The sequence below is a fragment of the Bemisia tabaci genome, chromosome 3, assembly GCF_918797505.1.
Source record: "Bemisia tabaci chromosome 3, PGI_BMITA_v3".
NCBI lineage: Eukaryota > Metazoa > Arthropoda > Insecta > Hemiptera > Aleyrodidae > Bemisia > Bemisia tabaci.
The window spans coordinates 27,424,343-27,446,249 of record NC_092795.1 but is presented as its reverse complement, the minus strand read 5'-3'; the positions used below and the strand labels follow the sequence as shown (position 1 = coordinate 27,446,249).

The 21,907-nt window shown below is 38.4% G+C and overlaps 1 protein-coding gene across 6 annotated transcripts in view; it reads right to left on the bottom strand.

Annotated features, from left to right (window-relative positions):
* Positions 1-21,907, bottom strand: part of DIP2 (disco-interacting protein 2) — a 194,080-nt gene that overhangs the window by 26,108 nt on the left and 146,065 nt on the right. For 5 of the 6 annotated variants that reach the window (XM_019042410.2, XM_019042407.2, XM_019042409.2 and 2 more), the window contains 11 exons: positions 11,275-11,400; positions 10,192-10,345; positions 7,792-7,931; positions 7,015-7,128; positions 5,617-5,822; positions 4,557-4,680; positions 3,893-4,098; positions 2,767-2,994; positions 2,051-2,312; positions 967-1,201; positions 295-434 (listed from right to left, as the gene is read on the bottom strand). In XM_019042410.2, the coding sequence (XP_018897955.2) occupies positions 295-434; positions 967-1,201; positions 2,051-2,312; positions 2,767-2,994; positions 3,893-4,098; positions 4,557-4,680; positions 5,617-5,822; positions 7,015-7,128; positions 7,792-7,931; positions 10,192-10,345; positions 11,275-11,400 (1,935 nt within the window). The remainder of the gene's footprint in view (positions 1-294; positions 435-966; positions 1,202-2,050; positions 2,313-2,766; positions 2,995-3,892; positions 4,099-4,556; positions 4,681-5,616; positions 5,823-7,014; positions 7,129-7,791; positions 7,932-10,191; positions 10,346-11,274; positions 11,401-21,907) is intronic. The other variant, XM_019042408.2, reaches the window with a different exon arrangement.

The following is a 21,907-nucleotide window of genomic DNA, read 5'->3' as shown; positions in this document are numbered from 1 at the left end:
GGACGTTTTCTCCCGTTAAGAAAAACGCTGCAGTGTCGCCGTTTATCATAGCATTCTAGGACTTGCATCAACTCTTAATTTGCTGGATTCGGCTCTTGGGGCTGAAATTTACTAAAAAATTTAACATTGAGAGGTTAAGGCCAAAAAAGTAGACTGACATTTACGATCAAAACTTGAACATGAGCAGCATCTGTACACGGGTTAATCGTAGCATTTTAAAGCCCAATTTATGACAAAGCAGAGCAGATGATACATAGGTGAATACACGTAGTAAAAAGTTGCTCCTAAACTTACAGCCTGGCATGACTTGACCGCAGTCTTGTAGTGTTAGTGAGGTGAGCGAGTTTTCTTGGTCGACTCGCACCACACCGTAGCTAAGGCCTGCCATTGACAGGACACCTCGTCCTGTAGCATTCACTCCTCCGCGCCCAGGTCTGAAATATACAACACCTTGATTAGATATTGCACAGTATTTATGAAAATTTACAGTTAATAAATGCATCACTCAATGATTCCGGTAAAAAATTATCGTAAAGTAATAAACGTACACCAAGTGAATAAATACTTGGTTCACAAATGCATCAGTTAAGTTTTTTGAATAAATGATTTACCGATTCTAAAACAACATTTGTCCGCTTCTATCTGTAATACCTTACAATCCACCTTCGACAAAGTGAAATAGCTTTATTGGAAGATTTTAAAACAATTAATTTGTGGGGTTGATAGAATAAAAATGCATTTCATTTAAAGTTAGTAAAAGAGTAATCGAAAGAAGTAGCTATACTTGATAGCTCTGTCGATCATCAAACCGTGAAATACACAATTTTGTTGGAAAAAAAGGAAAAGACCATTCAGATAGGCTCAAAGATATTTAGGATTATGAATCTGCCAGTAAATATAAACTAGAAAGTTAAAGTATCTGACCACAGAAATGTGAGAAATGTTTTGAAAAAATGTCCATCATACCTGCGGACTGAGACAGTAAGACACTCCGAGGAGCTGGCACAAGGACAAACAGCATCAGGTCGCAGTCCTTTCGGTTGAAAGACGCTGAGGAACTGATCACAAGATGAAAGTGACCATGGATTTGCTCCATCTCCGACTAGTAACAACCTCAGAGATGAGAGGCTGATATCTTTGTGATCCTTGGTCGCCAGTAAACCCCAGTGTAAGTCTCGTGACTTCACTACAGCGATGCTTGCTGGAAAATCAAAATAAATGTTTAGCTCAACCGTTATAGATATTATTTAGAAACCGTAATTGTTTGAGAGAAGCCAGTCTCTAAGCTGTCTGCACTACTGCGTTCATTTTTTTCCACAAACAGCCTAATTTCTTGGTGTTGACTGGGTGCGGTGACCTGTGGATTCGGCACTATTTTACCATTTTGTTACACACAGATTGGGCCACATTTTTTGGTGTCCTTGCTAGGTACAGTGATTAATCTCATTACTTGCCAATACTTTATTACAATTGACCAGCTAAAATTACATCTAAGGTAATACCTGAGCTCCATCATTAAGTGGGCATTTTAATAATTTTTACTTCAAAATTGTATGCATGATCTTTTATCTGTGTAAAATAAACTTTTGTAAGCAGGTATTGAGGATTCAGGATTTGACTTTTGAGACAGTGTAACATTAAAAATGCCTGCAAGGGATACTGAGAGAGAAAGAGAGCATTACTATGAGCGAACAATCGGATTCAATGCAAAGTTTATTACGCTATCAATAGCTTAAGTAAAAAATTCGTACGTCCGATTGGAACATTGCATGGTTCCGCATCCTATTTTATTTTTCTAACAGATAATTTCTGAACAGTTTTCACTGGAATTTTCTGTGAATTTTCACCACTCAATGAAAAGAATTCACAGAATATTCCAGAAATTACTCAAAAAGATGCTTTGGTTGGTTTTAGTGAGAAGAATAAAATATAATTGGAGTTGCTCATTTTCGGACTTTTGCCATGCAAATACCAATCACAGTTTATAGAATTTAAACATACTAAAAAGAAACAATACCATACAATGAAATGAAGAAAAGAAAAATCTTACCTCTGTATTTTGTGATCATCTGCATCCAGGAAGCAGGGTTGACTTTCATGAGGGCATACGGAATGAAAACAACATGCATGCCATTGAGAACGCTGGTCAGAACTGAGTGCCATAGACCTGTTTCACGCTTGAAATCAAGCACACAGACCATAACTTCACCCTCAGTGTAACCACAAGCTTGGGTTAATGTACGACAGTGGTTCAACATGGCCGTCCTTGTGACGGTAACACCCATCACAGAGCCATCTCTGTCAGTCGAGTACTAGAATTATAAAAAATAATCTCATTCAGATTAGAAACTCAAGAAGAATGTTCATTAATAATAATAAATATAAAAAATAAAAATTGTTCCTTCTCATTACTTGATTACGGACTGTCATACAATGCATGCCCCAGAAAGTAATTTTGAGTCAGTGAAGAAACATTTTTGCAGTTTTCAACGCATCAGAGGGTAAAAATTCGAACATTTACTCAGATATAAGTAATTACTTAATATTTGAAGTATTCAATTTTAGAATGAATGCTTACCACAAAACAAGAATTGGCAGGGGTAATAATGAAAGGGTTCAGAAATAGGCATATGTTAGCGTTAGGAGCAAATCTCCATGTCTTCTGGAGTAGTGAGCTTCAAATAAGTCAAACCAGCTTGAAATAAGATTCAAAATCGTCAAAAAGTCAATCAAATGGGAACAAATAAGGCTCCATGAATAACGTACCTCAATATAAGCTGCAGTGTCATCTGTTAGTCGAGGGGTTGGAGACCAGTCCTTAGGAACCTTGGTTAGGTGTTCAGTCACAAACCAGTGGAGTTTTGGCCAGCCTTTGAAGCCAACTACTTCTCCAGTGGCTGTCTTTGGTAAACCTTTCAAGCATGCCTCTGAGGTAAGCGCCACTTGGATTCCGCAACTCCCTAGCAGGAAGCCTATTTGTTGAGATCCAGCATCCTGGAAAATCAGAATTAGAATTAGATTCAGTGTATTGCTTCCAATTATGGATAGGCGATAATATCAATTGATTTGCATGAAATGTTCGAGAGCTCCTACAGTTAAATTCTATTTATAGAAGATAAAAAAAGCATTTAGGACGAGAAAAAGAGCAAAACACATTTTAAATAATTACGTCAGACATTCACTGCAAAACCAGTGATGAGAACATTTTTTTGTTAGTTGCACTGGCTCACAACGGTCATGTTTTCGGAGTGACCGGCATTTTAAAGGTGGGTATGCATCAGACTTCCATGGCACAAAAGAACTGTCAGGAGGTTCTTCAAGGAACTAAATGCAGAGTATCAGTTACGACATAACCAATGGGGAGCATTAGCAATGCAGTAATTGACAAAGACCATGGTTTTGAGTTATCAATTTTACCATTTTTTTGCGCGTTCTCCTGGTCTGGCAAGGACGGTTACATTGGCAAAAAACAAGTTAATAAAAAAAAAAAAAATGATTGCCATTGCATTGTTTGGACTGATGATTTAAGTGTTCTATCTTCAGAAATATGTCACTCTCGAAAATGTAGTAAAACCTGTTCTCATGAACGATTCACTTAAACACTTGGGAAAAAATGTTGAGCCTTCTTTTTTATTTTGAAATCAAATACTGACTGCATCATTATTCTGCTATAACAATATAATCATTGTATTCTTCATTTCTTCATACAGAATTCACACAGGAACTGAAAGAAATGAAGGAAAGTAGTTTCGAAACTTTCATATACGACGACACTACTCAATCCTACAAGACATGACTTTATGACTGCCTATGCAAAGCTTAGGTGAGATTTCAAAACCAACACTTTGAAATCAGTTGATACACAAAAAGTTAACTTGTCACTGATTCTTACCCGTCTAGTGAGAGGAACTTCAATTGGAACAGGCACAATGCCTGCAAAGAGACAGCCATAGAAAGCACATAAAAAATTAATGGGGTCGTTGTTTGGATAGACCAGTGCTATCCTATCTCCAACCTTCAGACTTGTCTCGTTGCCTTTCCCAAAGAATTTGTTTAGTAACGTGAAGGCGACTTTTTGAGAGCGACTTAAAAGTTTACCTGAAAAAAATAAACCAGGGCACACAGGTTAGAAGAATTAGAAATAAAATTGACTATGAGCATCCTCTAATAAATAATCAAGCAGCACTGGACGCTGATGTCATGTCAAATGAACCAACTTTGGTCATTTTCAGGATAAAGATTCAAGTTTCAGCTTTGAACGATAAAAAATTTGATGAAAATTACAAACTTTGCAGTTAGTGGTTTTTTTTTTCAGAAGACTTTGTTGAGACATAACTTTCTTTCAACCACAGCAAATTGAGTGATTGGACGAAAAATTATAACCCTACGAAACTAATTAAAAGATACGCAGAGTTCTCCAGTGAAAACGAAAGATTTTTGTCAAACGCCACTTAGAAGCTTCGGTGTTTGAATAGATTTCCTTTCTACGTTAGAAAACTCCCCCAGACAAAAGTTATGGTAATTACAACAAGATGCTGAATTATTCACAAACTCACCATAAGTTAGAGTAATGCTGAGCTTGCCGTTCGGATCTAAGACAGTTGCAACGGGAGCTTTGAATGTTGCTGAGCCATATCTTTGCACAGCTGCCTCCAAATTCCTTGGTAACCCAGACGGTACCTACAAAAAAAGTAAACATTATGTGCAAAAAGAAACTAGAATTGCTACAAAGAAATAAGAACATCGGAATGTACAAGTTAACAGTGCACATGAAAAGACCTTCAGGAGCTTGAAAAATACTACTGTTATCTCAAGTTCAAGATAGGTTAACGAAAGATAATTTGAAAACATAATATTTTGTTTCCCAGAATTTTTGTCTTAAAAACAAAATTTAGCTAAATGATTAACTTTGTATTACATTACTGGTTCCTGGCAAAGTTTAATGGGGACAATCAACATTATTTGAAAAGTTTAATCAAGAGGAAAATTTTTTCTTTCAAACTTAAGTTGGATAATACTTATTTCAAATATTGTACTTGTTTCTTCTTTCTTCCCAGTTTGTCCTGGGTTAAGATATTTAAGAGAGAGATCGGATACTGAAAGATTTTCTGGGAGATTTACTCCTTGTGTTCCTCCTAGGGTCTACAATCCAGGGTGTCTACTAAAACAGTCTGGCCAAAAATCAGTAACTTTTTCAGTACATTCTCAAGAAATTCAGTACCTTCTTAACAAAAAAAATTCGGTACTATTTCAGTACCTTCATTTGACAGATTCGAAAACTTAAAAAAATTGGAATTTCTCCCCAAATTGTGACAAAAAGACAAAAATTCCAGACCTTCTTGAACAATTTCCGCACTTTTTCAGTGCTTCCGGGTCGCCCTGAAAAAATCCGTATTATTTCCAGACTTTCCGGAAATTACTGACTTGTAGACACCCTGACAATCTAATACAGACACCATAAATTTTAAGAATGAGAGTTTCATAATTCAAAGGAAAAGGAATCAATAGCCTTTAGAATTTGTTTTTTGGATAGGAAGGCTCATTTTTAGGAACAGTTTCATTTCAGCGACATGAATATTTACAACGAAAGGAATAAGGTGCATAAAATCTACTCACAACTAATTGCTCTCCAATGGCTGGTGTCATGGTTGTGCCCTCTGGTTTTGGAGCATTTGGATCCTTGGGGTTGGCAGCTATTTCAAGCTCGATGTCATCATCTTCATAGAATTCGGGTAACGGACGTCTTTTCGGACGTTTCAGGGTGTTGAGCAGCTGTTGAATTTTCGCCGAAACTTTCCATCGGCCAGTGCTTGTCATGGTACCTAGTACAAGACGAACAGGATCAATAAAATTTCTTTCATGCAATGTAAATGATTTTTATTAACCTACATGCGATGTCTGCTCTGTTCACAAAAAATATTTCATTAAAGTGTCTCTAAACTTTCTTGATCTTTACTGAGTGGACCACTAGACAAGGTGCAAATTTAAGCATTTAGACATGTGTTTCCTCATCAAAATTTCACATGGAACACAATTTGTACGACCAAAATTATTGAAATGAACTCCTAACCAAGATACTAACAAAAATTATTGAAATGAACTCCTAACCAAGATACTAACACTTTTTATGCATGAATTCAAACTCCCCGCTTAAAAAAAAAAAACATCAATCAACTTAAGTTACATTGCATGCTAGTCCTTGCGATGGCAGTCTCTGTAGTATGGAAATATCACCATCTTAATTTTGGCGTCTTCCCTCAGCTGTTGGTAGGGAGGGAACACTGCATGATTGAGACACCTGCCAACATTTTTGTAGCGTACAATTGGATTCAGGTAGACTCTGGTTTTTGTTGTGAGAAGGAAATTTAAATTCTTCATGACCATGCTACATAAAAACGTGAATAGAAATATATTGGTTAAGAGTTGATTTCCACAATTTTCGCTGTGCAAATCATGTTCTGTGAGATGTTTTGAAGAGGAAACAAACATAAGAATGCTTGAATTCGTACCTTGTCTCGTAGTCATTAGACACACAGAATTTGAAAGCATTGATGAATGGTGTACTTCCCTATCGCATTATGGTGCAGTTATGTCATTTGATGTTCCTATTTCCGATAACAGAAAATGCTCTTTGAAAATACTGTTAGCAGAAATGTAGACTTTGACAATGTGCTAATTTTCTCTCAACTTGATATGTGCTTTTGCCCGACTTAATTCAAGATCTTCATTTATCACCATTAGTCTTAATAGAGAAAGGGTCTAGCCAAGTGCGCCAAGCATTGGAGGTTAGTCAGGTTGGTTTATTGAAACTAATGATTGAAACCGCTTACACGCGCTTTAATTCCTTGGACTATGTTTCTAAATGAAAAAATTTTTCTTGCCATGAAAAAGTCATTGTGAGATCACTTGATCCAAAATCAATTAAATACTAGGCAAAAAATTCTCCAAAAATACAGAAATAAAATAAGACCTTCCAAAATTTACAATGAGTTTTAAGTTTGTTGAGAAACTTACTCATTCCATCGTCAGAGGTTTGTCTAGATACTTGATTGTAGCGGTTGACTCTGTCAGCCCCTGTTGTGTAGCGTCGAGACTGAGCAGTATGCGTGACATCAGGGGGTTGTGGATCTGAAAATGGAAAGTCAATTAAAAATGAACTGTAAGTTAAACACAATTTAAAAAAGGACACAGAGTGTTCATAACTATGTACATGCATGTAAAAGAATCATTTTAAAAACAATTTTATAAAAATTCCCCAAGAAGCGCTGCAACTATATTCTGAAAAATATTTTACGTATGTACTTATCTAACACTTGACAGGTAATAATTTCTGGTGAGTTAACGTACTGGCAGTTTCTCCTATTATCCAATAAAAAATTCCTTAATACAGTTGTCACGAAAATAACGGAAAAATTTCCTGGATTTTCATACCATCTCACAAAATTCTACACTTCAAAAGCACACGCGATAATTCCAATGCTATCCTTTACTGTTCTACTGGAATAACTAAGTGAATACGGTTTGACCTTTGAAATTCTTTAATTATCTCTTGATTTTTGCAAATTCCTTTCAGACTTAAGCTTTTACCAGTGATGCAAAACTCCTTGCAATGCTAAATTGTATTCAAGACTCCCTCTCCATCCCTAACAACCTATGTCTCTAAGAATAAATAAAAGCCAATAGAAGTTCGTCTAACTGTTGCAGGACAAGTAATCTCAAACAATTACCATGATTTCTGAAATAATGGTAGTCATTAGAAAATTCAAAAGTAATAGAAAGCTATGGACTTACATGGCGGCCTAATGTGAACTATATCTCCTAAATCTGTTATGTCCTTGGGTTTTTTGGATCGCTCATCACGTGACTCTCTCTGATGATCCAATCCTCTCTCCTCCCAAACTGGGTGACCGGGTCCTCCATTTGGCAATCTACTGGAAAAATTAAAATATATTAGGACAAGAATGGTATGATGATCCTATGATAGAGTAAAATCTTACCAATTGAAAGAGTGCAACACATGGGAAGGAAATGAATGGTTCAAAAATAAGATGATTGACTACAGGCACGTTGAAAAATCAAATTTTTGGTTTACCAAGAACGAGAGAAACATGAATATTTTCAAAATCAACGATATCAGAATTGATAAAAAATTATTCTGAGGCTAATAGTGAAGTTAATCTAGTTAGATAGTGATCCTTCATATAATGTATCCAAACCTTACACGTCATCACACCTCATGAACCTCATTGCAACTTATCTAAAATTGACTTGATGTTCAGGAAACTACTTTTTCGATCGCAGTAAGGGTTTCATAAGACTTTTTGAACCATCTGTATCACCAAATATTGCTGTTTATCTATTGATGTAATTTACTCAAAATATTGACACTGGATTTGTAAAGGTGGTTCTTCAGCACTTTGGCGAACGATTTGATAGTCCATCGATCAGTTGATGATTTCTGGATTGTAAAACATTCCTTAAGAACTTCCATGAATCGAATCACATTGTAATGCATTATTTATTTGCACACAAAAGACCATACAGTTCGGGTGAACATCGCGAATTGTTCTGTCTTTTGATTTGTGGCATTAGACATTTCAGAATTATTTCAAAGGTTTCTTGGTCAAATTTTGTGCGCAAATACTTGATGCACTACGACACAGCCTGATATAAAAGAAGCACTGAAAGTTCTGAAATTCTTGAGAAATTTCCTAAATCTAGAACTTATCAATTGATTGATCAATTATTAAATTGCTCTTCAAAAAGCTGGAGCACCACCTTAATCAACGAAACTTATCCTCATTCATTGCTTAAATTCGTGCCTTGTCTAGGATGGCATGAAACGTAAAATAGAAATGAAAGATTGGAAATTTCAGTGAAGTATTTCATGAAATTTCACGAGGCTGTGAAATATTATATATTTTTCAGGGGCTAGAGTATGCAACCTGCACTCAAACACACAAGAATAGAAGAAAGTCACCAGGGCCGGATTAAGGGGGTGGCCACATGGGCCGCGGCCCATGGCGGCAAATTTTGCAATTTTTTTAAACATAAAGAAAAATCAGATTCAGACAAAAAAAATTACGAACGAGAAAAAGTGACAAAATCGCTCATTTCCTGAGAGTATATCTCTAATTTTGTCGTCCTTCTGTGATACAATAGACAGCACCTTTAATTAGTCGAGTTAAGACTAAGAGAGAAACCGAACACGGAATTTGGCCTGGAACGGCGCGGCGCAGTGAGCAATGATGACGAGAACATGAGATGAAAAGGAGAAATCCTCGGCGCGGCGGTCGGCATGTAACACATATTAGCGCCTACAAGACTGCATGAATACTTCACGCATTGCGCCAAAGACAGTGCGGTCGCTGCGGTCAGCGTGAAACGCATAGCGCCTACAAGACTGCATGAATACTTCACGCATTGCGTCAAACACAGTGCGTGCAGCAGCGGTCGGTCCGAAACGCATAGCGCATGTAAGACTGTAGGAATACTACACGCATTGCGCCAAATACGGTGCGGTCAGCGCGGCGCGGCGGCGGAAGTTAAAATTATTAAACCACATTTATGTTTGTTCTTGCATAATTTTTTGGTTCATTTCTTATAAATGGATTACATTTTGCAATAAGGAACCACTTTCTCTGGCTCTTCCATAAAAGCATTTTTCTGCATAGGGAAACCAATGGCATTTATGTTGTTTCTAAAATGAGCCAGAAATTGTGGTTCCTTATTGCAAAATGTGGTCCAAATGGAGGGCCTTGTCCATACAGAGATAGGCTTACGGAACTTAACTTTCGCGCCAAGTTCCGTGAACTTTTACTAGTAGTGTTGACAGGGCTTTCACAAGAAATGTGACCAACACGAGTAAACGCGTCTTATACGCCTCTCCCCCTCCGGCACGTTTACTTGATGGTTTTTATTGATGTTTCAAAACGAATGAGAAGGGGGCGGCAAGTAAGTAAATCCGGTCCTATCACACAAGGAAACCCGGTCCGGGGGTTCCTATCGGAAGTCACAATTTTTACATTTCGCGAAACATAAAAAGGAATCTGCATTTTTCAATATCTTACATAAATTTCTGATATTTCATGAAATATTTCGCGAGAAATTTCAAGATTTTATTATTCATGAAATTTTGCCGCCCTGCCTCGTCTGGTGGTCCATTGCCGAAGAGACAGGACATGGACTTACCTATGCCTTTGAGAAGGACGTTGTTGAGGTGGGGTTTCCCGTGCGGAGCCAGTGCTGCTGGTATCTGAGTGCAAGCCTCCTTGGGTCCCCCTCAGTCTTTCACTCTCCCCTGTGCTTTGCCCATCCCCCAGACTGTCCTCATCTGAGCTCGAAGCTATAAAATAAAACGTAAATGCTGTAGATTAATTTGTAATTTGATATTAACAATCGTGATATTTAACTACCTTCTTCTTTTTTATACACTTCTGTGATAACTTAAACATCATGATTGTTAATATCAAATTACAAATTAATCTAAATGCTGTAGATTAATTTGTAATTTGATATTAACAATCATGATGTTTAACTACCTTCTTCTTTTGTATTCACTTCTGTGATAAATTTTCTGTGCATTTTGTTATTCTCTACCTTCAACTGTAAATCCGTCAAGTTACAACCTAACATATCAATTATTTGATGAGCCTTAGTATTTGAACATTCTAATAAACCCCGCGGCTTATCAAAAATGGATAACGAGGGCTAAGGAATAACACGCCTGAGTGTCAATTTTGGTAAAAAATGAATTGGCGACTTCGCCGCATTTTGAATTATAAAAAGTGCGAGCTAATGCTTTCAGGTTTTCCTATTCTGTATGGGAGCGTTGTGAGTAATAAAGCTTTAATGCATAAAAAAATTGTTAATCTAATCTCAAAATTACACCCCCCCCCCCTAAAAAAAACCCCCAAAAAATGGCGAAATTGTCCTGAAATTGTCAGTTTGGAGAAAGGAGGTATTATTCCTTAACCATCGATAAGTTAGATTTTAATATCGACTGATTCAATTGTAAAAATGATAGAATAAAACCCTCGCTCCTCCCGGTTTAAAATGTAGATTGGCAAGGAAATACAGGAAACATGATTTGATAGGTTCTTTAGAATAACTTGAAAAAGTCTGTAATGAGTGTTTCAAAGAAATATATTTGGCCTCATCTATTTTAAAATATAATATGATGAAAGACGTAGAATGCATTCAATCAAGCTGTAGAGAGTTTAAAAAACGGGCGTAAAAACTTTGAGATCAGTGATTCTACTGTTAACAATTTACCTGAGTCATGTCTCTGCCTGTCTGGACTTCGCGCCATGACTGAAGTCCTCTTCGAAGGCATGGGCATTTGTTTGGGTCTATTTTGAACGGCAGCCAACGCTTGCTGTACAGCCTCCTGCCGTACTTCTGTAACATCGAAACATCAAAATTAATTATTTTCCCATGAGAGATCCGTGTAAATTTTGAACAAATTACTTATGCAGCAGATATAATTTTGCTCCACAAAAAAAGAAAGAAAAGGAAATGCGTTACATGGTCTAATTTTTCTAAAAATTTATCAGACTCTCATTGATATTACCTAATTTTTGCCTTTTTTTATGCGAATAATGACTGTGAGGGGAAAAGAAAACCCCTCTCACCAACGATGAAAGGGTGAATTCAATATTACTTGCTTGTGTGAGGAAATTCATGTGATTTCCAAGACATGTTCCTAATTTTTCTCTTCAGCAGTTTTGTTGGTTGTCAAAATATTATATGAAGACCTGATTGTTGAGTTAGAAATTTTGAAACCATCTCATGCAACACAAAAAAAGAAGAGAAAATCATTACAATGTAAAAACACAAAGGCATGTGTTTCTGAGGATTTCACATTGGCAAACGAGTTTTTCCAAAATAAAACATGTAGCATTCATCGGGCACACGACAATTAAAATACAAACTCGATCATGAATTGAATGGTTTTCATGACATCAAGATTCATGCAAACATGCAAACGATAATTATTCACAGATGAAAAGAAGTCATGCGATTGAACGTTAACTCAAGCAGCGAAAAATTTGAAAAGGAAACATTACCGGCTGTCCCGCTTGGCTGAAATCTGATGTACCTAAGCCTTTCATTCAGTGTTCGCATTGAAGGACCGTAAATGCATTTCAAAGTTGCAAAAATTCCACTCACAAATTGTATTTTTACCGGGAGATTGTTGGACATTTCTAACTGAAAACTGTACTGATTGTTCTTCAGATTAGAATATCGATATGGGGTTGGGGAAAGTACGGACTTGTCGAAATATAGAGCTCTTGGGGCTCAAAAGGGCAGCCAACCTTCTAATGCGAAAAACACTACAAAAAATGTCGCTGATAATCTTCAGATTCCAATATCAAACCAAAATGGCCAGGAATGTACAAAAATGAGCGTTCTTCCGAAAAAATGAGTAAATTTACGCCGAAACTAAGTTAAATACGTGCTTTACAAATGACGGGTCGTAACAATAGTATTAATGAGTCACTCTGGATAATTTGAATTTTCAGGTTGACTGCCCAGTTGGGCCCTAAAAGCTCCACGACCTAACCTCAAAATTACCAACATGCCCGTATTCTTTCCTTAGAGGTACTCTACTTGCGATGACACGCAAAAATCAGTCACATTTTGGACAGTAGCTGCTCGGTCATAACTTTGCAAAAAGTTGACTTGTATGAGAGAACTTTGGAGCCTCAGAGTGGAGCTACGTTCCTATGCTGCCGTGCTGAGGAAGAACGCCGTACGAACATTCGAGAGATTCCAAATTTCCTTGATAAAACGTGTATTTTTGACGCAATTTAGGCAAATTTCCCTTGAAATTTTCACATATTTTAGATTAAAGTGCGTCAAAAGTCGTCTGAAAATTTTGGGGGAAAATAATGGAGACGTTGCATGTGTGAGGGATTTGCGATTTGACCTTTGATTCTCATGTCAAAGTTCGCGAGAAACACGATGGTGCCACTGGTTTTCTCTGAAATCATCTCCCAAGCTCAAAAAAAGCTCTCAAAGTGAGGCCAAAATGGAGGGGATATCCTACCCTACCCTGAGAGTCCACGTCTACATCAAGACAAACTCTCCATGCAAAGATAGGGAGCAAATACATTGACAGCGCTGCCACTTCATTTGGGGACTCCAAAACTGAAAACACGGCAACCCTGCTAATGTATTTGCTCCCTATCTTTGCATGGAGAGTTTGTTTTGATGTAGAGGTGGACTCTCAGGGTAGGGCGGGATATCCCCTCCATTTTGGCCTCACTTTGAGAGCTTTTTTTGAGCTTGGGAGTTGATTTCAGAGAAAACCAGTGGCACCATCGTGTTTCTCGCGAACTTTCACATAAGAAACAACAGTCAAATCGCAAATCCTTCACACATGCAACATCTCCATCACAATTTTCCCAATTAATTCGGGGTTCATCGAAGGAAATTCGGCAACGTCTGGAGGATGATACGGTGTTCTCCCTTAGCACGGCCGTATGTCAGGGAAACGACGACTTGCTGCATCGTAATATTTATACATTCTCGTGTCAGAAGGTATCGATGCCCCTCCGCCTCGGGGCCATATTCCGGGGGTGGGTACGGGGGGCGGCGGATTCGGGGGCCGAAATCGGGGGGGGGGGGGCGCTCCGGTGCGTGAGGGGGCGTGGCCGACGCGTCGCGGGTGTTGATGGTGCGAGCCTCGAGGTGTCGGACGGATGCGATGCCGCTGAGACAAAGTATTCAATTATGTTAAACGGGCGAGGAAAAGGAGACGAAGTAGGGAAAAACAAAGCGGGCATCCCTCCCCGGCTCCCCGCCCCGTTTTCACCGGGCCTAACTACCTAATTTCCCCGGATAATCGGGCCGAGCATGAGATGCCCAGCTTCCCGCCTATTCCAGCCAGGGTGCCGGATGAGACGGAAAGGTTATGTGCTACGACCTGCACGGTGAAGATGTAAAAATTTCGTTAAACTTCTATAAAATAGAATTTTATTAATACGACGTCTGACGTCTAAAAATTCATATTACTGAGAAAAAGAGCTCTGTCAACCTCCGAGTGTTAAGAACAGCGTGCGTACTTCCTTCAGTACTCCGCTAGAGCTATGTTTTTGTCAAAACTTTCTTTGTAGGTACATATAACTTCACCTAGAATGATACAAAAATTTGTCTGATAACGGTCTGACTTATGCGGGCACGTAACAAGATCGGAAACCCCAGTGATTCGCTTTCGGTCTAAACTGAAAGAGCTGACAATTTACTTCACACGGAATAAAAGTTAGGTAGCATTTACCATACTCAGGTTAAAAAACCGGCACAACTAGACAGTATGGTAACTTCCACCAAAACTACTGCCACAGTACGGACAAATCTTGTTATTTCCACGATAATTTTGATGAAAGTTACCATACTCTCTGGTCGTGCCGTTTACTAACCAGAATATGGTAAATGCTACCTAATTTTTTTTTTTTTTTTTTTTCATAATCATCGTACTATCTAACGTTACCATGCAAAATTAATGCAATTTGTTCAGTTTCAGTTTTAAACCATGTACATAGATACAAGGAAATACTTGTAGTAGTTACGTTATATTTAAATAAAATTCCTTTAAAAAAAATCCGTGCTGGCAACGTTGCATGCAGGTAAGAAATGTTGCATGCGGGATTTTCTTGTATAACAGCGACGACCGATGCAAACGAGCCTTCCCAGGAGACCCGAGGGAGGCCTATTGCATTTGATACGAGTCTCTCAGTTACAAGCATTCTTTTTAATTTAATTAGCCTCTCGAAATTACGTTTTCTCGGCAAATCGCTATTAACCTTCCGATAATTTCACCGCGTTAACCGCTTTTCCACTGCCACTGCGCTCGGTGGGCTGAAATTGAACTCCTTGTAAGGGCGATTATTCTGATCGATCTGATAAAGGGTAAACTCAAGAAAAAAAGGAACAGTTTTTCTTAAAGAGCAAGGGGCTTGCTTCAAACATATTTGTTCGGGTCGTTACGTGCTTTCATTAATCGTCCGAGCCGTGTGTGGGGATCTAGAGGTGGAAAATTAGGTGGATTAAAAATGAGGCCTCATAATGTTAAGTAACGGAGTGAAGAAGATCCATTCTATTCTCAGAATACCACACTATACAGATATTTACACCAATGTCCATGATTTTTTGGATACCGGCAGGTAAGCACTAATCTCTAAGCGAGCCCGTTGTTTTAACATCATACATGTAAGTTCCATGACTCTTCGACATTTCATTTTTTAATAATCAAGCCATAGTCCATATTAGAGATCGACTGAGAAAAATCCCAGGATTTTTCAACTTTCTTTCGAATTTCGGAAGATGACCCGGGATTTTTTTTTTTTTTTCCAATTATGTGATAACACAGAGAAGTTTTCTAGTATTCAAAGAATCAACTAGTCCATATTTTGTCATGGTTCGTTCTAGAAATTCACGGGGCTGATTTCCATGATTTTTGCGAGGCTACCTGCGGGTAATAACCTCTATTGAGCCCGATTTCTTCTTTTCGAAATAGGACCCGAGAAAGGGCTTTCCGAGGGTTCGATGAGTCCTAAGGGTGGTTGGGCCGCATAGCAGCCAGGGGGGCAAACGTGCACGCTCTAGTCCCTAGTATCCGAATGATGACTCTGATTTGTTCTTTTAACGCAAGTCAACCTTCCGATCAACTTGGGTCTTGGTAGACGATCGCTGAATAAAAGCGGAACACGCTCTGATGCAAACTTGGAATCGTGTATTACGATGTGGTGCTCTGTTCGCCTTCATTTGACGAATAGGCAAAATCATCTCCTGCTTGTCGAAACAATCGCATCCTACAGATCGGCCCATGACGATCAGGGAGCTTCCTAGCCCTTAAAGGGGTGCAGAAAGTGCTCGATCGGCCAATTGCAAAGCGATCGAGGGGCAAATGTGAAGGCAGAAGGCATAAACCTGCAAAGCACATAGCTTTTTGCGAAGGAAACTGCGTAACGCGCTCTCTTATGCGAAGAATATGGTTCAGCGCTCCAGTCTTTATGTGGACATCAGTTTGAAGGCAACCTAAATAAATGTGAGGACGAAGAACTTCCTGCAACCCTAGCCCTTAGTTGTCTGTGATAAATACATCCAAGAGTATTTTGAGTAATTTTCACAATTATTAGTATTATTAATCATCTTAACTCAGGGTACCTACAATCAATAATAGAGGGGTAAAATTATCACCTGGTGTTGAGCAAGAACCACCATTGTTGGTTATGGCTACTATCAACTAAAATTGTGTGTGCACTGAAAAAAAATTCTCGGCGTTTTTACCAAGATCCGTTGGTACCTTTACCATCTCACTTTTTTTTTTACCAATTATTGGTAATTTCACCATGACAGACTGGAAAGCTTACCTAAAAACCGGTATTTTCACTGTTTTTTTTCCAGGTAAGAATACCACTTTTATTGGTAATCAATTCCAGGTAACTTTGCCATTTTATCTCGGTAATTCTACCACAGTCGATAAAAAATACTGGTGTTTTTACCACTGTCTAGTAAAATTATCGGGAAAGTTCAATAATTTTACCGAGATTTCTCGGTAAAATTACCAATTCCATAAATCGTAATTTTACCAAGAAAAAACTGGGATCAAATAGAACCCTGAATTCTTGGTAATTTTACCCTTTTCTTAGTAAATACACAGAGATTTTTTTTTCAGTGTGAAACTTCTGTGGTCATTTTAACGACAGGATTTTCTCGGTGTAGATTTGTGGTCACACGACCCTCAGTCCAAGCTCACGACCTACCGATCTACTCCTGGGGCTCTTCAGGTTAAACGAGGGGCAGAAAGGGGGCCCCGGCACTCCCGGCAGCCCTGGCCCTCCCTCTCCACATAAACCCGACGCACGCGATTATTCCAGCGTGTACGGTGTACGCAGCCTGCCTGACACCGTAATGACGGGCACTCTCCACCGGGATAATTGCTTTTTTTCGGTCCTCGATATTGAACTAATCGTCGCTCCTCTGACTAACCTAAGGCTACCAACCTCCATTTTCAGGTGAACCCTGGATCGCGTGAAGTGATTCGGGAAATAGGGCTCATCGCAACACGAAGATACTCCCTTACGTCAGAGGGGCGACGTAATAACATGCCCCATCCTCGTTGAAAAACTCTCGACGAGGCTGGGAAATCTGGCGAGGTCATCCGTTGGTACTGACCACGAGGCATCAAGGTCTTCGTTACACCTGTCGACAGCTCTGCCCCCTAACGCAGAACCACGCAAATCCCAATATGACACGAGTGTGGATATGCTGATTTTGTTAGACACGATAGGACTTCTCTTCGTCTTGTCTGCCAAGTCCAGGTTAAGTGCTTCGAGAGATGGGGAGGTGTTAGGGGAGGGGATATCGGGTACGCAAGATCAAATTGGTAATGAAATCTAAACATGAGTCCTCGGGCTTTTGGGGGCTTTATTGAATAGCTTTGTCTGCACTGTGAAAATCCATTGTTGTCCGTGAGGAATAACATGGTAAATCTGTGCCTGAGTGATGGACAATCTTAGAGCTAAGCAGCTTAATTCATGAGCAATGGCAAGGCATAAAAGAAATTTTACTTGCAGATGGGGGAATAGTTAGTTTTGATTTTATTTATTTATTCTATTTTCTTTTTTCAATTGAAAGTACCAACTTTAAACACTGAAATAATGATTTGCTCATGATGTTTTGATATCCCCCTGTTCTGAGGGGCTTGAAATTTTCTCCGCCCCCATCAATTATAGAGCCAAGATTCTCCGATCAAATTGCAGACCATTGAGAACAATATGACTTTAGGGATCTGACTCATAAACGTTCCGTTTACACTTAATACTTCCTTGAAGAGGCACTACATAGTTTATACATTGTGATTAAGAGAGATTTTAAAGAAACCTTAAGCATAGCACCATAAAACGGACAATTTTTGCGAACTTCGAGTGAATCAATTCAGTAGTAAAATTTGGGAAATGGATTCTTGAGAAGGATTATACGGTGGTTTGCCCCTACAAAAAATACGAACTTGCGGGTTTGCTCATTTTAAGAAAAGTTTATCGAATTTCTAGAATTTTCTTTTTTATTTTTTGAATTATTAACTGAATGAATACGACCCTTAGAGGTGGTATTTCACGTAAATGTTTGTAATTAAGCTGGCACACTGTCAAATGTAATAAAACATTTTCTTAAATCTACTTAGAATAAGATTTTCTTTATGACTGTGAAAACTTTCTCGCCAAAGTGGTCAACACCGAAATCGTCGAGGAGAGTTTCTGACAATGGCCATCTACATTGCTTGAGATCAAAGCAAAGGGGCTGTATGATATTTGTTGAGTGGTGACAGACGTCATTCTGATATGGAAATTTGGGTCGTTGGTGAAAAGTAACATGATTATTAAAAATTAGGCTTTGATCGTACCTTCTTCAATGCTGAGCCGTAACGATTGAAAATTTCTGAGGCCACTCATTTGAGAGAGAGGCTTTTCAATCAGCATTACAAGGTTATTCAGTTCGGTGCAGTTTATAAAAGCAACCCGTTCAAAGAGTGCCTCATTTAGACTGCTCTTGAACAGTTCATAGCAACGTTGCTAAACCGTGCACCGATTTAAGATGAAAGAGTGTTTTCAGAAGATGCTTCCGGTTTCCTTGTCCAAATCGACGGAAAGGATTCGAGAGCTTAACGGTGAGAAAATGATTTTTCCCCAAAATGAAAATTTAAGAGGGGTTGTCCGGTATTCTCGAGATGAGAAGTATTCAATTTCTATTACATAATCCACAAAGCATGTAACGTGGTAGTCTTTGACAGGGTTACACTCAACTTTAAATTCAGGCAAAAAAGAGGTACAAGACTGTGGAGGATGTTAAAAAAAAACATTACACTTCAAATTTTACTTAACCCAATTTATGGAGGTTCCCTTAACTGTTGAATAATAAAATCTTCAATCTTAAAGCGTGTATTTCCCAGAGCTTGGACCCTTTAATGGACGACTTTCTCTCATTCATGGATGAATAATATTATATCTCTACCCGTTAGGAAAGAAAAGAAGAGAGACTTCATAAAAACGTGGATGAACTAAATTCACTGGAACTCCGTTTATTCTGAAAATAATTAATCTTCCTCTTGAAAAGTTAAAAGTTAAGAATCTGATTGAGAAAATTAACTTAAGAAATTGTGTCGTTGGTAGAAACAATTCTAATGAAAAGAGGTTCCCACATAGTAAGGACAGTTTTTCTTGGATTTCAAAATTTCCTTGCGTTTCCTGAACTTTTCCCTGACATTTTAGGATTTTTTAACATGACATTTCCCGACTCTTCTACGTGGGGAAGGAGAGTGTGGCGAGCATAATTTCTAAAAAAAAAATTCACAAACTATTTGAAGTGAAAAGTGTATCTTAAAATTTCAAAAATGCAATAATTTTGAGGGAGGAGAAAATAGCGAAATGACGCAGCACATTTTCTGACGCTCCAGATATCTGTCGCCCTGTTTAAGTGACATATTCCCGAAAATTAAAGTTTGTTGAGCTAAGAAACGCCGAAATAAAAAACACTCATCAGGGCAAATAATAACTTCTCAGGTGCCTAACGAATTTGAGATCGATTTTAAAAATTTCACGAATTATGCAAAACGGACTTTCTTCCAAAATTTTCGTCAATAAAGTTCTACCACCGCACTGGAAAAAAAAACAAATTGGATCTAGAGTCCAGACTCTTAAAAACATCGACAAGAAAAAATACTCTTGATTCAATCAGATTTAAGGTTAAATAAAAAACCAAGCCTCTTAATTTAAGCGGATTTCGTTTTGATTCAAGCAAAAATCCGATTGAATCAAGAGTATTTTTTCTTGTCAATGTTTTCAAGAGTCTGGACTCTAGATCCAATGTGTTTTTTTTCTAGTGCGCTCAAAACTGAATTTTTCTCAGGCCTCTCAAAAAAAGTTAAATACCAAACAACGATGAAACAGCGCCGTAATTACAAAAAAACCCAATTTGGTTGAGCGGCTACGTAGCTTCTTGATTACGACAATGCCCGCGTTCGCTGCTCATCAAACCCAACCCTCCACCTCCCGCATTCGACACAGTTTTTATCCTCCCCCGCGCCCCCTACGCCCCCCTACACAAGCGCGCCCCCTCCCCGATAAACAAATAAATCGACTAAAATAGACCCCGTCCCGTCTAATGAGGGTCCGAACGGGCTGGGGCATCATTTGAACTTGAACGAACCAATTTACCAGATGTGGGAGAGCAGACATGAACTAGTCGCTTTCGAAAAGGGCTACGTTCGTTTACACATGAGCCTCTCAACTATTGTGTCTTTACACGGCCCGAGGTTTATTTTAAAATGGACGGGCTCCTATTTGAGAACGATTCGTTTAAATACGGATAAATGCATTCACACGGAAAGACCGACGAACTGTCGACTTTCGGGGTTTTGGTGGATTTATCTCTTGGAAACTAAACTTTGTTTGCTGAGCTTGGTCCTTCTACTACACCGCAGGGGTTTTTCGGTTTAGGGACGAAAAAAATTGGGGAGCGCATTGGTAAAATCCTCAGAAAACTGACGAAAGTTATCTTTCCCCAAAAATGTATGTGTTTACTCATCATTCATTTTATTTTTTTTTATTTTTTTATTTTTTGTCAAGAGAAAAGGACACGTCAAAGAAAGAAATTCGGTGAAAGGGCGAAAAACTTAAACGTTTCAATGCACCTCTTTCAATTATTGAAACATTGATGAGTAAAAAAATATTATATTAAAGGAGGTGAAAATGTGTACATGTTTCAGTATCTCTCTTCATTGCTAGGAAAAGCTTCATGGGTAAAAACAGGAAAAACAAAATATCGACGATAGAAAACTTTTTTGCTGATACGAAGAAATAGTATTTTCTTCGTAATGTAAAAATGAGTCAATTTGTGTTTTTCTTCGATTGGCTATTTTCTGAGCCTGCAGTAAGTGAGACAATTCGGAAATTTTGAGAAAATTAAGCTAGGCCCAAAAAAATACGCTATTAACTATTTTCCTAGAATCCTAACAATTGAATCAGTGAGAACGAAAACATACCCACTCGGTACCTCGAAAATGCTCTCATTTCACTAAGGACAGCCAATTTTCATACAGGTTATTGAAGTTACCGTACCTATGCCGACTTTAACATTTAAATTTTCCTTAAATATGAGTACTTGCTTTTAGGCAACAAAAATATTTTTCTTCGACTAAATTCTTCACCTAATATGCAGTTTGTGTGATGTGTGTGTCTCAATTATTTTCATTTTTTCGAGTTAGTGTCTTTTCATTCTCACTGCGATTCAATTTTCACTATTTAACCTCGGAATACTTTTTAGAGCACAGATAACTAATTTTCAAAAGTTAAATCTCCTCTTTCTCCGCTTTGGAAACGGACACCCGTTTAGGAGAAGATGGGCGTCAACTCATTTCCACTTGGATCCCTCGCCGCTTCACAAGCAAATTTCGAATCTCTCAAACAATGGTAGCGTCAGTCGTCTTCGTTGACTTTACATAGGAATTCTTGGTGTATTTGTCGAAAGCAAAACCCACAGATGCACAAGCACGCTTCGTGCTCAGCCTTCGCTCTTCCTCGGTTGTCAGCCGTGGCAGAGAAATCGGACAAAATTGCAAAAACTTGAAGGGAATAATTAATCATGAGTGTTATTTGTGAGAAAAAATAGGACACGAAAAAGGTATAGCTCGTTTTCGATAGTGGTTCGATGTATCGTTTGGTTCAAAACAATAGAACATAACCTCAAACAAAATTTTCAGGATTTCGGTCGGAAAAGCTGAAAATGAGAAAATTCCTAACTAATTCACCTTGCGATGCCATTTAGTACTCATAAGAATCAAAAATCTATCAGAAAAACCCCATTTCCTCAGATTACTCGATTGACTTTTGAGGCTATGTTTACG